The 16,902-nt window shown below is 32.5% G+C and overlaps 1 protein-coding gene across 3 annotated transcripts; it reads left to right on the top strand.

Annotated features, from left to right (window-relative positions):
* Positions 1-665: 665 nt before the first annotated feature.
* On the top strand, positions 666-15,199 carry LOC121127809 (uncharacterized). Of its 3 annotated transcripts, none has more exons than XM_040723332.2 (5): positions 666-900; positions 4,720-4,985; positions 5,062-5,146; positions 9,768-9,935; positions 12,949-15,199. In XM_040723332.2, the coding sequence occupies exons 2-5, from the start codon at positions 4,722-4,724 to the stop codon at positions 13,512-13,514; spliced, it is 1,083 nt and encodes a 360-aa protein (XP_040579266.1). In that variant the 5' UTR covers positions 666-900; positions 4,720-4,721; the 3' UTR covers positions 13,515-15,199. The 3 variants fall into 3 exon arrangements, with proteins under 3 accessions (XP_040579266.1, XP_040579267.1, XP_071748609.1); XM_040723333.2 differs by having other exon boundaries at positions 748-900; positions 4,783-4,985; XM_071892508.1 differs by lacking the exon at positions 9,768-9,935 and having other exon boundaries at positions 757-900.
* The last annotated feature ends 1,703 nt before the right edge of the window (positions 15,200-16,902 follow it).

The following is a 16,902-nucleotide window of genomic DNA, read 5'->3' as shown; positions in this document are numbered from 1 at the left end:
AACAAGTAGGATTGGACTGAATTGGACCAGACTGGACAATGGTCCTACATACGGCCGTCATAGTCCTAGCAACAACCTCGTTCCTTTCAGGAAGGGCACTGAAAATGGGTTGTGTAATGGGTATTCCAGCACGAGATTGACACAAAATATAGAACCAAAGCAAGAAAGTATAAGTAAAAAGTACAAAGCTCAAAAATAAGACATTATGACCATGAAGTGCCCGAGTTAGTTTCCATACTTCACTCCCATATAGTGGGCAAATTAACAAAATCAACAAGGGATTACATACTTATTATATGTTCCATTAATGTATAGTGCAAACGAGAATATTTTTTGCTGGATATGTGCAATGCTGGACCGAATAAATAAGGAATGCCACAACACTAATTTGTAACACAAAGAGAAAACGAAGAGGTTGCGGTATCCTGTCTTCTCTATATAAAAGTTACGAGGATTTTATTATTTAATTCATAACATGTTAAAATCATAATTATTATAAATGAATATAACATATGAGTGATTTCAATTTGTTCTAATGTTTTTGAAAATTCAAATCTCTTGCCAAAAAAATATAGGAATAGTTCATATAATATGTAGTATATATTTTTTTGTTATATTGCGAGCGCTCGGCTTGAATATACTTAGTAGTACATACTTTTTTTTCTAAGTGTTTTCTTTCAAGCTTACTAGTGTATATATATATATTTTTTTTTTTTTTACTTTTTTTTATTCCATGATTTTGTCTTTAGAATCTTTCTGTATTTTTATGTTATTGAAGTGTGACGCACGAGTCTATTCTGCGTAAGAATATTATAAGTTATAGTGAAGCGTTCAAATTGTATAAGACTCCAATACTTGGCTTTCAATTCCAAAAAGAATTGATTTTGATTCAAATTCCGGGTTAGTAACAATACAATATATTTAAGATATCAAAATTGTTGTATGTTCTAGTCAATTGTTGTTTCTTATTGAGTAAAAGTATTTTTAAAACTTTTTAGAATTAATGTGTTTCGTTTGTCAACACCTCATTTATTGGAGGAAGGGTAGGGTTGCTTTAGGAGAATTATGAAGCAACGCCCAAAATGTGTTCATATGAATGAGACGCATTGTGGACTAGCAATTTTTGTACATATTTAAAATACTATATAGGGTTGGTGGGAAAACGTGGAGTATCGAGCCTCTTGGCCATCATGATCTCTCTCAGAAAGTGGCGTTGGGTTCTCTGTATAAAGACAACCCTTAGTCCCCCTTCACGGCCCAGTTATTACCCAGGCAGTTAATCGATTTTGTGGGGTCCGCCTAGATATTTTTTCAGAAGGTGGCTTGGGGTTATTTTTGCTCTTGAATACCATCCTGATGGCCCTAACAGCAACGGAAAAGTCGTTGGCGAGTTGGCAATTCATCGACTTTGCGGGAATCAAATTGATCTTCTTCACCAAGCTGGACAAGAACTCCAAATCCCTTTTTAAAATGTGCCCTCCCATTCCTGCTTTCCTGGAGAGGTCTTCTCCATCATTTTTCATCTTGACAGCATTGAAAACCAGGCTCCTGGAGCACTTCACAATGTCCATAATCCTCACCACCTCAACTTATGCATCTAGAAGATATCGGCTTTTTGATCACTTAAGATAATGAAATAGCGAAATGTTTATTATAGTTTGTTGATGCACAAAGGATGGCTGAACCAGAATGTACAAAAATAATCAATAACCATCTTTTTTTTCATGATAAACAATTTTTTTATTAGCAAAGTACTTAGATCAAAGCCCAAGAGCTCTGTTAGAGAACACCAAAAACTCTGAGAGCCATCTATCATTTATCAAGATATTAACCCGGTTATGATTTGTAACTATCATTTATTACGGTGCTGTAATCACTTTTTATTATTATGAGTTCTGATTGAACTCCCTGTGGATAGCTTACCATTAATAAATTCGACCTATACTCCTACTAAAAACATTGTGGGAAAGACAGAGTTTGAAATGTATTGCTTGGGGGGACTATGAGTTTGAAATTTGTTCTTTGCCAAATGGTATATATTTACTTAATAATCGTATAAAATATAAAAGTTCGTATAATCAATACTGAGGGGCCAAGGGCCTGTCCCAGTAGCGTTCGCTTGATTAATTTTTGTGGAGTTTCTTGATATTTTGAAAAAAAAAAAATCCAAAAATAAAAAAATTAGGTGGGGGCTGTTTGGGGGGTCTAGTCTATCCCCTCAGACGCCCCTGTCTCCTTACCGTAAACTCTGCCTATGTGGTACTGGCGTCCGTTTGATTACGTCTCTGTGATATTATATCCATATTACTTCATGTAAATTAATATTATAGGGGCTCTGTGAACAATGTTTAACATTATCCAGGGATTTAGTCTAGAACATCACTATTTTGAGTTCAATAAGTAGAAATATTAATGGGGGGAGGGAGGAGGGGGTGGTTATAACACCTCTGAAGTAGTTATTCCTATTGAACTCAAAATTGCCAGCCTCATTTGCGTCCCTAGGGTTTTTGCTTTCGTGGAAGACTAGCTTTTTTTTGTTTGTTTAAAAGACAGTTTTGTAGAAGGCCTAACTCATAAAATTTACATACAAGTAGTATTTTTATGTTCAAAGGGGATAAAGCTCCCAAGTCCCCCATTTTCTTTGTGTGCTTTTGACCTTTAAGGATGTCAAACCTCGTACATCACTTGGGATATTAATTAGTGAAGCCACTGATTGAAATCAGTGGCTTATTCGACGATTATCAGATTTAGAAAATATAATTCTTTCTTTGTATCAAAATGACGTAATCAAGCTAAACGGGGGAGAATGTTATATTAATTTAACTAGAATCTCTTAGAGTATGGATAAAGAAATTTATAGGTGAGACTAGTATGAAAAAGGCTTCACCTAAATTTCAACATTGAACAAAGAGGGATAAAATAGAGGAGATATGTGTATAAGAGATTACAACTATACTATTGATAAATTTATCAGACCAATATGGTGTTCATTTTTTCTTTCTTTTTGGAAAATGTTTTTGCCAATCATTTATTTCAGTTGATGTAAGAAAAATCAATGAGTAGGGTTGACGTTAAATATTCCAAACTTGCTCTTCAAACAAAGGAGATTCATATTCAATCTGTTTACAGCATAAAAAAATAAACTACCATAAAAAATAACTTTTGGTAGGCATACGGGGTTTGGGTGTAAAAAGTGGACGGTTTATTAATGTTAATTTTATCATGAATATAGTTATGATTATTTGATTTTTTTTCTACATTCTGGTTTATCTATCGTTTGTGTATAAACAAAGAAGCCAAAAGGCTCGCATTTCAAATCTGAAGCTGAGGTGGAGAGGATTATGGACATTGTAAAGTGCTCCAGGAGTCCGGTTTTTCAAGTGTCCAACATGAAGAATAATGGAGAAGACCTCACCAGGAAAGCAAGAAGTGGAGGCACAATAAAAAGAGGGATCTTGATTTCCTGTCCAGCTTGGTGAAGAAGATCAAGTAGGATCCCAGAAAGTCGATGAGTTGCCAACTCGACAAGGACTTCTCCGTTGCTGCTAGGACCACCAGGATGGGATTCACGGGAAACAAGGATCCCAATCCACCTTTTGACAAAAGTGATGAATGTCAGGAGGCTCCAGAGTCCACATTTTGCAGCACAACCCCGTATATATTTTTTTTCTAATGTCTAAGAGATTTGTCTCATTGAATCATTCCCAAATATTACTCAAATTTCCTCGTGAATAAGTTATAATTAATACATAGATAGGTATTTATGCCTCATTTATGAAATAATTTCAAGGACTATGAAGTATAACTTACAATGAGCTACTACTCTGGAGACATAAAAAACTGATGTAAATTAGAGATTTTATAAGTGACTAACTGTATTTTTGAATTGCATTGTTCGACATTTAACTCTTTTTAACAAAATAAATAAATAATTTTCACCTTAATAGTATGTACTTAGCAGTCAGTCAAAGACAGATTTCTCCGATCTTCCTGTAGTATGTACATATGACGAGATATAAGCGGCTCCTCCTCGTAGGTAAAAGTATCATCATTGACGTGATAATAAGCGTCATTGACTAAGATATTATTTTCATAGAAATTATTTTAAATTGTTTTTGTTTTGTTTTGTGTTTTTTAATATTGATAGCAAGTCATCAAAAACAAAGTTTGTAATATAAAACCACAATATCATTTCAAATGTCAGAAAGTGTCCTTGCTCGGGAATCATTTACATGATATATATTTATTTAACATATTTGACATAAGAATGACATATAAATAAATAGTTAACCGGGGTTCAGCAAGATTATATTTTTTGGAGGGCTTTGTTTTTAGAAATTTTTAAATATAACATTTTTTCCCGCCCAGCTCCATTTCCGTCCGGCCCAGTCCTGCATCAGTTATAAACTTTATAAAACTTATAAAGTGCAATCCCATGACGTCACTCAACTTTCTTTCTTCTTTTTTTAATCAGTTCCAGTACTGACATTCCAAAGGACCCACGGTCTTAAGGACAGGTACTACGGACTCATAGGGTATGCCCTTAGACTGGACTGTACCAAATAAATAAGGGCAAACACAATACTACACAACGAGTAAAAACATTATTTTGGAATTCTTTTACACAAATTATTAATTCTATTAGTTTTATAATCAAGTAAATTATGTAATAATTTACTTGATTATATGCCTCCATGGTTTAATTATTTAATAATTTAGGCATGGAGAAGAGAAGCCATAGACCAAAGGCATTTTCCTCTTCTACGTCGAATATACTTGCAGTAATGGACGGTGATGGGTACAAGAGATCCGCCAGTGAAGTGGATATTAGTCGTGGATTCATTCCTTCAGACATGAAGGATCCGAATAAGAAAAAAATCCTAGATGATTTGACGAAAAAGATATTTTTGTCATCAGATGAAGAAAAGTTGAGAAAGAAGCAGATCAAGCAGAGACCCATGAGACCTAAATATTTTTATGAAAAAGTAATACGAATTATGGGATTTTTTTTTTCTTTTTACATAAATTTATTGAGTTCGTAACTCTGTTGTAAATTTACAGAATGGCAATCAGTTTTGGAATTCAGCTTCTCCAACTCCTGCTCCCCTTCCAGAGACAAAGCAACATCGATCTCAAGATAAGATACGTGAGTAAATATTATTTTCTTTCGTTTTACCCGTGATTTACATAGTTGAACCTGAGTGAGTGTTGTGACACATTTAAATAATGATCTTCCAAACTAAATTAATCCGAGTCCCCCCCCCCCCGGGACGTGGTTGGAAAGACTGAACCCCATTTATTTAGGGGACGTTTGCTTTTTACTAGAATTTTTTTTTGTCAGGATGAAATAATTAAATGCGAAAATAATTTTTTTTGAACAGATTTGGATTTTGGAAATATTTACCATAAAAATGAATTTTATGTTTATAGCTATGAATTTTTTTTTTTTTTTTTGAATAGTTGTGGATTTTCAATGTTGTTTTTTTCCCAAAAATTATAAGTTTTTATGAATATCTCTGAATTTTTGAATTTTTTTTTTTTTTGAAAAACTCAGTATTTGACATTTTTTCCTGCAAAATTTAATTTTTTGTCTACTGCAGTAGATTTTTCAATTGTTTTTATACAAAATTTGATATTCGAAATTTTTAAATTTTTTGTGAATGGAGATGCATTTTTGGAATTTTTAATCCAAAAAAAATAATAATAATAAAACTAAGCACCTAACACCCCTGCCCCCCCCTCTCCCAACCACTTTATGTGCTAGTTCCTTTCGCTTTACATATCAAAGACAATAATTACCTATATAATTATGTTTTTCTCTAATTATCCTAATTTTTTCGCCCCAAATCGATTCAAAAAACAAAATTGTACAAAATTGCAATTTTTTGGGATTTTCAGTATATATTACTTTGAGTAAATACAAATATCAGTGTTTGTCATTTGCATCAATTGGTATTCAATGTAAGCGTTGAGTTTTTTTTTTTTTTAAACATAAGGCTATTCAATGTTGAATTTTTACCAACCCGGAGCCCCCAAGATGGCGTTTTCTTCAGAGAAAATGCTCTATACCTGAATTATATTAAATACTCCAAGCTAAGGGGCTCCAAGGAAAGTGGCGACAGTTGAAAGAATAAAGATTTTGGGGAAAAGTAAAAACTTAAACTATCTTAAGCCCTTCACGCAACTTTGATCAAAAATACATTATAATTACATGTGATGGGATTTTTATACAGGGTGAGAATAATAAACCTGTTATACTTCTCTACAAAAATCCCATCCTTACAATACCGTGAGACAAAACATGAACCTTAGGCAGCAAACAATTCTAAGGCTATCATAATTCAGAGTCCAATATTTCCTTAGAGTATTCGTCGTCCTAATGGATTTAAAACAAATCTGTACTGGACCTAGAAAGAGACATGAAAAGAGTAGACCTATTTGTAATTTTTAAGCACTCCTACAGCAATTATCAGCAGAAGTGGCTTAATTACAGATTGGCAACATCCTCACTTTTTACTCAAGAGCGAGTCCAGAGGATAGAAAGTGTTCATTCTGTAATAACGAGACATCATTTCATATTTTGTACTTTTGCCAAATGGTTTTACTCATGTTGGGATTGGTGGAAGACATGGTATGAGCCCACTACGGAGTGAGACTCAACCAGATGGATTGGCTTATCGTTGTGACGTCTCCATTATATGAGGAGTGAATCTAAATAAAGAACATTGTTTTAAGGTCGAGGAAGTACTCTAGGCGGCGAAGCATACAAATGGAATTATTCCCCTCGGAATCCGAAGCTGGGTGTACACCTGAATTAATTCTTGAGTGAAAACAAAAGTTGTCCCCTAGCTTTTATCTTGCCCAATGTATCCCTTTCTTATCTAGAAATTCGATGTAAGCATCAGCACTGAGCTCCTCCTTCATCCGTACAGAAATGGGAGGGAAGACTTTGCCTCTGCTGGGCACAGCACCCAAGACTATAGTGACAGTTAATTAGTCCTGGCACGACAAACACTACTGCAACCGACTCCTTGAATATGACCAATGGGATATGCCACGGTTGAGAAGCTTTTAAATTTCACTCCTTAGTTGCTTCATTTTACTCGTTCTCGTTTGGTTAGTCTTTAATTTGAGTCGGAACTTTACATAAGGAATCTTGAGTTACAAAACCAAACTATCGCCGAGTTTGAAAACATTCGACAAATTAATTTCAGATTTATTAAAGTTTAAACTAAGTGTCAACATAAATAAAATCAACCCTGTATATATTAGTGTTGACACTTGGTCCAGCACCGATTTTTTTTTTTTTTTTTGGTTCGGTCTTAAGTGATTTTTTTTAGACCGTGGACCAATTTTTTATTTTTCGGTCTCACTTTATGAACAATTTGTTTTAAGTCTCAATTATGGACCGATTTTTTTCCGTCTGGTATATTATGAGAGACCAATTTTTTTCTCGAGATAACTGTCATTCATAGAAAAAAAATGTATATATATAAGAGACAATGGGATTTAAATTAATCCAAACTATCTCTATTTAAACTTTGTATAACGAAATTGTACTTGAAAAAGTATTTGATGTCATTTTATAAGAAATTTATCAGTCAAATCGGTCTAGACCGATTTTTTTGGGACCGAATTAGACCAATTTTTTCCTTTGGACCGATATAAACCAAATTTTTATATAGGACCGATCCGTACCAAGCTTTTCTGTTGGACCGAACAAATTCGGTCCGACAGAAAATATAAGAGTCTCAGGCCGGTCTAGGATTTCATGAACCGAACCCCAACACTATATATATATATATTGAAAAAGTATCAATACACCGATACTAATTTGGTTACCGGAACTGATTCGAAAATATTGATATTACAGTTAACAGGAAAATGCCCAATCATACCTTTCACTTTTTTTTTCTTCAAGCATCTGGCATATATTTTTATATAGATAGATGTTTGAGTCCTGAAGTCACTTTCTCCATCGTAAAGAAGATTGCTTTAAATACCTTCTATATATAATGTACATATGTTTCTCAGTTCCTTTGTCTCTTTCTTTAAAATAAGTTCCATAATTTAATTAGTTATAGACACAGAATAAAGATCTACGATCCTAATCTAGTTACAAGGTCCATCTCTAGAAAAATAGTTAATTAATTAGCAAATTTCTCATGTATTTTATTAAAATATCTACATTGTATGTACATATTTTCCATGGTATATTTTTAATATCTTTTATTCATAGTTTTAAATATTTGACAGGAAAAGTGTAATTAATTACGCTAGGCAACAGTAACAAAAAACAAACAAACATTCAATTCAAAAAACACTCGACGATGATAGAAATATGTATTTTAACTCATGTATATTTATAAATATCTTGTGTACAAGTTGCACCTATAAAACTTCTATAAGCAAATTGTACAATAGGCAGTTTTTGTCTAAGCTTTTTTGGATCTTCGATTATGGGTGGTTCGAAGAAGTTTGTGATGGTGTAAGAATACACTATGCCAAATTTCATTTTTCTACGATGTAATCTTTAGGAAACAAATCTAGTTTGACAGTTTTGATAGAAGACTACAGTTATTTATTTCGTCAATTAAGATTAAAATGCAGCATTAATCATTATTTTGTATTAATTAGTTATGATAGACATTATTCTATTCTATAAAAAACATCAGTAAAACTTTTCTCTACAGCTACCTTATGGAGCAAAAAGAGAGAACAACATAACACAATTGATCTTTCCTTCCTGAAAATGTAATAAATGATGCGCGTATAACGCGCATCATCAAATTATCTTAACTTTTTTACCCTTTTTTTGTTCCATAGAACAATTTTAGAAAAAAACTTTGTGAATATTTTTTTATAGGTCAAATCAGTGTCTTTATAAACTGTTATATATAAGATAACCAAAAATGTCTTTTTAGGATCTATATTAATTAAAAAATGAGTGAGTACATTTTCTCATAATTTGATCAAGATGTTTGACCTACAGATGACCTCGCAGTACAATGTAATTTTGATATGACGCATTTTCTGTAACAGCTGTAATCAAAATTCGAAAAAAAATATACAGTTTTTTACAAAAATTTAAATTTTTTGGAAGAAAATTTCAAATGTTGAATTTTTTCCTCTGCTGCATAATTTGCCCGAATTACGAAAAAAAATTCCAATAAAAAGTAAATATTCCTTAATTTGGTCTACATCCCCTCCAGCCAACCTCCTGCGGACGTGCCTGTAAATTTAATATCGTTTTAATAGCATTGCCGTGTGGACGGGACTTGAAAACTTGTATTTAAGATATAAAAATACTCATATCTCTAAAACAAAAATTCTGAATAACTAGATTTAATACGAAAAAACTAATACCAGATTCCTAATTAATTAACCAACAAATAACACATGGGCTGAAAAGTCCCGCCCTTAACAAAGAAAACTCGTTTTTTTTCCCCTTCAAAATATGCTTGTTTTATTAACTTTATGGAGTGGTGTCCACATAACACTTTTCAAGCTATAAAATAAAAATACATAATTGATATTGACCCATTGGCTTGCAAATAATAAAAATAGGCCAGACTTAGCACACTCGCGTACAAAAGAACAGATTATCATAAAATTTTGACGGCTGTCTTTTGAAGATTGGTACTAACTAAAAATTTATTGAATTTAAAAGAATAGGGTCATCTATCTTTCCATCCCTTTAATTACTCCTAATATTTGATAAAATTCCGTAAAAATGTATCATTGATGAATACCATTAAATTTTATAGGGCATCCACACCAAATGTACACTGACAGCTCTGTCTATCAACCAAAGCATCATCCAAGCGTGGCAGATCAAGTCAAAATGGCACATCAGCTCTCCTCATCCTTATTTGCAGACGCAAATAAAGAGAGTCAAGGGCAGGAAATGTTCTTTAAAAGAGTTCAAACATCAGGTAATATATTCTCCGCAGGGTGCTGTGACAGTATGTTGTTGTCTTGGGGTGGGCAACACATACGAATAAAAAAGAGTTTTTCTTTTTGACATAAGTTTCCTACGCCCCCAAATACAATTTTAACCAAAATATATGTATATAATATTAATATCATTTAGGGATTTGTATTATTTTACTGCAAGACAAGTCCCACTCTCGATCCGTTTAGTAAGCAAACTACTAATAATAGTAAACAACGCTCCTATTCTACAAATTAATCGATGTCTATGGACATTGATTAAGCGTTTAAATCGCTGTATTTTATATCTTTTTGAAGATCTTCATCTAATTAAAAAGTCATTTAATAGATAATTGATTTATTCTTTTGTTGTAATTTTATTGTATAAGCCAACGCATAAGGTTTCTACCTCAAAAAATTTGTTTTTTTCAAATTCACTCAAATTTGTATATGTTATCCTATACATAATTAATAAGTTTTTAGAGATGCATTTGAATACTCCAGATGAAAATGTGTGCGTAGGGAGAGCAAATTTCAGAATGTATCTACTAAATGCTCTTAAAAATTTAATTTTTGGATTTATTTCACTTGGATTTACCCTATAACTTAACAGATAAATACCGTCAAATTTTGACGTTGTTATGATCTAACTAGACTAAGAAAGATAGTCAAGGTCTATGGCCTTGGGCATTCCTTTTTTCAATTTAACGTTCATTCACAACGAATACAATTTTGAATTAGAATATATTATGTAAAGATATAATTCGGGACGTTACATTATTTTTCTGCAAGACAGCGCTCATATCTCATTATCACTACAATAAGGAGTCCAAATAGAGATGTAAGTGCATAGATTAAAAAAAGTGAAAACATTACTTATTAAGATCCACATTTAAAAAAATGAAAAGAAGCACGAAGTAGTCATTAAAACTTAAAGATGGCTGGGTGAGAGAGATTTGCACTTTCTTTCCGGAATTATTTCCAACAATAATTAGTAATTAACTATTAATTGTTTTTTTACGTAGGGACAATGCATCATTTAATGACCTATGTAATCATTAGAATAGGCTTCTTTGATCAGACAAAAAGTGGTCCTTGGCTTATTAATAGAGGTGGGGACTCGAGACTTGCGATTCAGCTTGGACTTGAGTCAATATTTTGAATACTTAAGCTCTACTTGATGAGTCAATCAATGATTCGAGACTTGAATTGGACACCATAACTAAGACTAAAGAACCATAATAATTAGCGAAATGAAAACCATGTGATTAATATTTGTACAACGGAGTTGCTCAATCTTTTGGTCCGATAAGAGCATTGGATGCTATTCTATAACTAACTAAGGAGCCTATATGAGTTCTGCCTTTAAATTGAATTAACAAGACGAATTCTGTTAAGGGAAGATACAGTTTGATACCATATAGGGGAAAATGGTACAGTGACGTCATCAAACGGAACGTCATACTAGCTAAGCTGCTCTCCTTCAAAAAAAATTCAAGTTGTTAGGGTTGCCATAATTTTTATTTTTTTTACATGCCCAAAATCCACACGATTTCCATCACTACAAATGATGTAGAAGATCTCAGAAATTAATACATTGACATAAAAAAAGGTCATAAGGTCATTTGTTGAACATTTATCATATTTTTAGTGGATAACAAAGTATTTATTAGATTTAAAAAGTAAAATATTAATTGTTGTATGTCTGTCAAATTCATAAATCATAGTTGTTTTGAAATTAATGAATTATAGTATCAAGCCTATCACAGGCCTCTAATTTAGTTATAAGTATACATTTGAGTATTTAAATTTAATAAATGAATGTTTTTTTTCTAAAAATATGACAAATGGTTGACAGATGACCTTATAAACTTATATTATGGCATTGTAGTAATTTTTTTGTTATTTTACCTTATTTGCAGCGGGTGCGCTTGAGCCTTTGCTTACTTGTTTCTAGTAACATATACTTTTGCTAAAACGTGCGACTTGACTTGGACTTCTTACTGTATATAAGATACTATGTGACGTATCTTTTACTTTTTGGAGGACTTGAACGGTACTCAAAGAAACTATTTAAGGACCTGTCACCAAAGACGTTAGACTCAACTTGAACTGGCGGTATAAGGACTTTCTATGACTTCTCTATTGTAATTATCTTTATCCAAATTATAATATATTCACCCCAGTATTAGCCTTCATATTACGCAATCTTGCTTTAAATACAAAATTAAAAGTATTTTAAATAATATTTGATATTTAAAATATCTCTTTAAAGAATGAGTATATCATGAATTTTTGTTGTTATAAAAGAAAGATGTTAACATTTTCTTCTATATTAATAAACTTTAAAAATGATCCTTTACTTTAAAATTGAAAGAGTTATTCTCCTACTTTTTTTTTTCTTTCAAGGTGTAAATCCCCTATAAATGCTTCAAAAAAATAGTGGAAGAGTTAAAAAATATACCTGATTTTCATCACTTTCATATTCATAAGCCTATAGAGACACTTTTTAGATTATCAAGGAATTCCAGATGTTCCTACACTCGATCTCATATAAAAACAATTAAACGTCAACTAAGGTTCAATTAATAGAAATATGAAAGTAAGTGGCTGCTATGAGATCGAAAAACAACTTGGTTCATTGAGATAGGTCGAAAATATCGGTAAGGTATCATCAAATCGAAAAAAATCGGTCTCGGACCGAGTAGCAACTGTAGAAAATCCATTTTATTATTAATGTAAATCTTTACCTAAACTCCAGTGATGAAAGATAAGAGTGAGAAAGTTTGTTGACTCTTTGACATTTATAAATATTATATATAGAGCAATAGAAGATCTGCACTTTGTCACTTTAATGTTAGATTTACTGTGCATTAAATAAGAGAATTGCAACAGTTTATTTATAATAACTACAAAAAAAAAAGTATTGCAAATAATTATTTCCTTTACAATGACTTTTAATTCCTTTAAAATATTAACATATACTCTCATTTTAAAGAAAATTCCATTTTACAGATCCTCAAAGCAAGCACCAAGGAGTCAAAGTTCATCCACATCGACCTCCCAATATGAAATTAGTGATGAATCCAGAAGGAAAACTCCATGATTGGACAGATCTTCCCAAAGAAGAGATCTCGGAGTTGGCTAATGTTGTATCTCATCATTTCTCACAGACAGAGAATGATATCCAAAGGAATGGGGGAGATAATTACTCATCTTACAAAGATATCTTTGAGTCTCGACGCAACGTCTTTACCAACATCATGGACAATGCGCTCATGACCCCATCTCACTCTTCACCACAATGGAATCATAACAATAATAATCGAAATATGAATTTAAATTATATGAATCGAACCAAACAAGGCCCCTCCGTCTCGAACCAAAACTATATTCATCGTCAACAGACTGGGCAACCCAGCTCTCATTTATCTCATTTCCCTCAAAGTAACTATGACATTTTGAGGTCAAAAACGGCTCCCTCTCTGGCAAGCACCCCTAAATTGCCCAAACGTGGAGGTAGTAAATATGTTATGCCCAACTATGAAAATCGACCCAGTATTGAGAAATTCTTTGTTTGAGTTATTTTATTATATTTAAGGGATCATTCAAAAGCCATGTGGCTCTATTTTTACATAATTTATACCCTCCCTACCCCCTCCCCTTATTTTGGCCTCTTTGAAAGAATATAATCTAATTACATTTTATTAGAAAGGTCATTTTTCTTCATGGTCCTTATTTTATTATTTGAAATTTATGTTCCCAGTTCCATATGATGTCATTTATGTCATATTAGTTAGGTCTACCCAATGTCAATAGAAATGCAAGGCTATAACATAACGCGTGTACGACTGGTGATTGATTTCCACCACGCTTTTTAAAAGTGACGTAATAGAATATGATTTGTCAAAGCTGTTTGTACCTCCCCAGCAATCAGTACTATAAATCAAATAGAAGATTATAGAAATAGTGACGTCATAAAATATGATTGGTTGCATGTTTTGTTAAAATCAGTCTGTTTTGCCCAGCATTCGGTACGATACATCAAATTGAACATTCTAGCAAGCTCGATTACATGATGGTCTAACCTTGCATTTCTATTAACTTTGGAGCTGCTTGCTTATAAGTTAACCCCTCCTCTACTCAACGAAAATTAGGCCTGGTTTTACACCAGATGGTGTGACACCTCCCATGGATTGTATGAGTAAAAAAAAAAAATATTTTGGACTCTATAAAAGTTTGAAAAAGTTTAAAAGTAAAAGACAACTAACTTTTTCTTTCAATAAAAGTACTTTTAGAAATAGATAAAAATAATACTTTAAAAAATAACCGTGTCAAAGTAAACATTGACACCGTCTCAGTTGTGACCTTTCTTTTTAAGGTCATATGAAGAATCGTAAAAATGTTGAGTACAAGTTTGCGATTTTGTACAAGTTGCAACCAAAAACTTAGATGAATATTTTTAAAGGAAGGATTTACATTACTTGCGATGAGGATCATGCCATAATTGAATATTCCATTGATAATCGATATATTAATAGTGTCATTTTTAACTATTTTAATAACAGGCACTAAAATATAACAACTATTCTATGACACATTAAAAAATTCACTTGTCCATAGTTATATTACTCATAAATAATTTAAATAGATCAAAATGAAATGATAATATCATTGAAAAATTGGTAACTAGAAGGATGAGTGATCGTTTTATAATCCCTTTGAAAACGAATAAATTGAAACTTATATAGTTTGTTTATAAAAGTTGCACTTGTAAATACATCGCAACTTGTACAATGCATATATATAATTGAGTGATCTCTGTTAGATCCACAAAAATGTGCTTTTTACAAAATATACAAAACATTAAACACCCCATCCCAATATATTTACCTGACAGGATAAGATTTGGTTATATACATGACCCTCCCCTTCCCCAGAAGTGCCCACATGGTTCGTAAATCTCCCCAAATAGTCCCATAAATTCACATCATGTTATTATAGAAATTTAAACACTACTATTAAATCAACGGAACTTTCCCACTAAAAAAAAAATAGAGAAACCTTTCACGAGAACACGTAATTCAACAATCTATTTATTTGTAAAATGAAATTGCATCTCTTTGAAAACATTTTAGATTGATAAATTTGTTGGCTGGAATAATAATGATATTATGTATCTAAGTGCAATACTCTTCAAAATAGACTATGTCAGACATGTTTTAATGTATCTAATAAATCAACCATGTGTTATGAAAAGTGAAAATAATAATCGTTTTTTGATTTATGTTTGTAGCTAGTCGTTTCAAAATTACATGATAATTAATATTATCACATTTCAACTTTCAATCAATGTTCAAAAAGAGAGACGTTGAGGTTGTGTGATGTATTATATGGGAGTTAAAAAATTGATAATCTGGCGATTTTTTATTTTTTTTAAGATTCCTCAAAAAATTATTTAACACCATCAGGTGCTCTATTAATATCTGAACACTTACTAATTCAATAATTAATGAAGGAGGACAGATTGAAATTAATTCATATTTCGATTGATTAAAACATAAATAATTAATTAAAAACCGAAACCAACCTAAGCTCTTTAGCTAACGTACAAGTCGAGAAAATGACACTTGAAAGTGATAGACGAATTTCCATTCGCACACTAAAAGCAGTTGGCCGTCTACAAGACCACCGTTTACCCCGTCAGTTAGTCCAAAACGTTGGAAAAGAATAAGGGATCTGTCCAAAAATCCAAACTGGATCCTGAGGAGCTACAGAAAACAGCCTAGGGCAATCCCCTCAAAACCATTATGGTCCCTGCAAGATATCTTGGGGTTCCACACCAGACTGTCCACGGAGCTATCAAAAAAGTGGGTGGAAAGACCCTTGTAAGACTAAGGAGGGCACTTTTGACACCAGAATTTTAAAAAAAAACATATCCTCCGTTACAAGACTCTTATGAATGTCTGTCTTGAGTTCTTTTGATCTTTTTGTGCCCCCAATAGACCTGAGTATCCGTCATTCAAAACCGAGTCCCTTAATGCCACAGTCTGCCAGCACTGGGACGCCATGACGGATGACTACACCCACAGTGGGTGTCAGGCTTTCTCCACCACATGGAAGCCATCATTACTGCAAGGGCGGCTATATTAATGATTTAGAGAGCTCAGACACACATCTATTTTTAGTATTCATTTTTGTTGAAATTCGAATTTTAATTCATAAATTATATCTTTTTGAAGTTTTAAAATTCAAAATGCTTAGATTTTAATGGACCACTCAGTAGCACAAGCATGTCCATTAGGGCAACATGGTTTTAATTAACATTTGACAAAAGATTACTTTGCAACAAATTGCAAGAGATGACTTAATTCGATTTTGGGGGAGGTATTACACTGGTCAGAGTGCCCATTCCATTTGTTTCTCAAAAGCATGGGATACACTAACCACTGCCAGCTTTTGTATCTACATACTTTCGACCTTGACTGTCATAAGGAAAATGAAAAATTTGAAAACACATATGGTCTTCTGTTGTTGTTGTTTTTTGTTGTTGCCAACTGTTCATTATAATTTAATTGGAGAATAGTTCTTACTTATTATGGTATATCTATATTAAATTGATATTCTTATCCATGACTGGATATCAAATGACATGAAGGTCTTTGATTTATTTAAATTAATATAAAAATCCAAATCCTATGTTATACCCTTTTTGAGTTCATAGGACGTAGAGTTAGCTGCTTAAAATCATCAAGAGTCAACCATTGAGAAAAAAAAGAAGTTGATTCCATTGGAGTTGACCTATTATACATTGTAGACGTATTGCAAAGGTGTATGCTTACAACATAGAGGGCGCTTCAAGTATTTTTATGTTCGATCCTCACTGTATTTTCATTTGATTATATTTTTATTTATGAAACTTTCCCGTTTTTATAGAAGTATAAGATTATTCTATACACCAGTGTCGGA

This window comes from Lepeophtheirus salmonis, chromosome 13 (assembly GCF_016086655.4).
Source record: "Lepeophtheirus salmonis chromosome 13, UVic_Lsal_1.4, whole genome shotgun sequence".
Lineage (NCBI taxonomy): Eukaryota > Metazoa > Arthropoda > Copepoda > Siphonostomatoida > Caligidae > Lepeophtheirus > Lepeophtheirus salmonis.
This window is presented reverse-complemented; position numbering and strand designations above follow the sequence as displayed.

Coding starts and splice junctions, on each gene's coding strand:
- LOC121127809 (XM_040723332.2), top strand. CDS start 4,722: ATGGAGAAGAGAAGCCATAGACCAAAGGCATTTTCCTCTTCTACGTCG. Junction 5,147..9,767: donor TCGATCTCAAGATAAGATAC/GTGAGTAAATAT, acceptor TAAATTTTATAG/GGCATCCACACCAAATGTAC. Junction 9,936..12,948: donor TAAAAGAGTTCAAACATCAG/GTAATATATTCT, acceptor TCCATTTTACAG/ATCCTCAAAGCAAGCACCAA.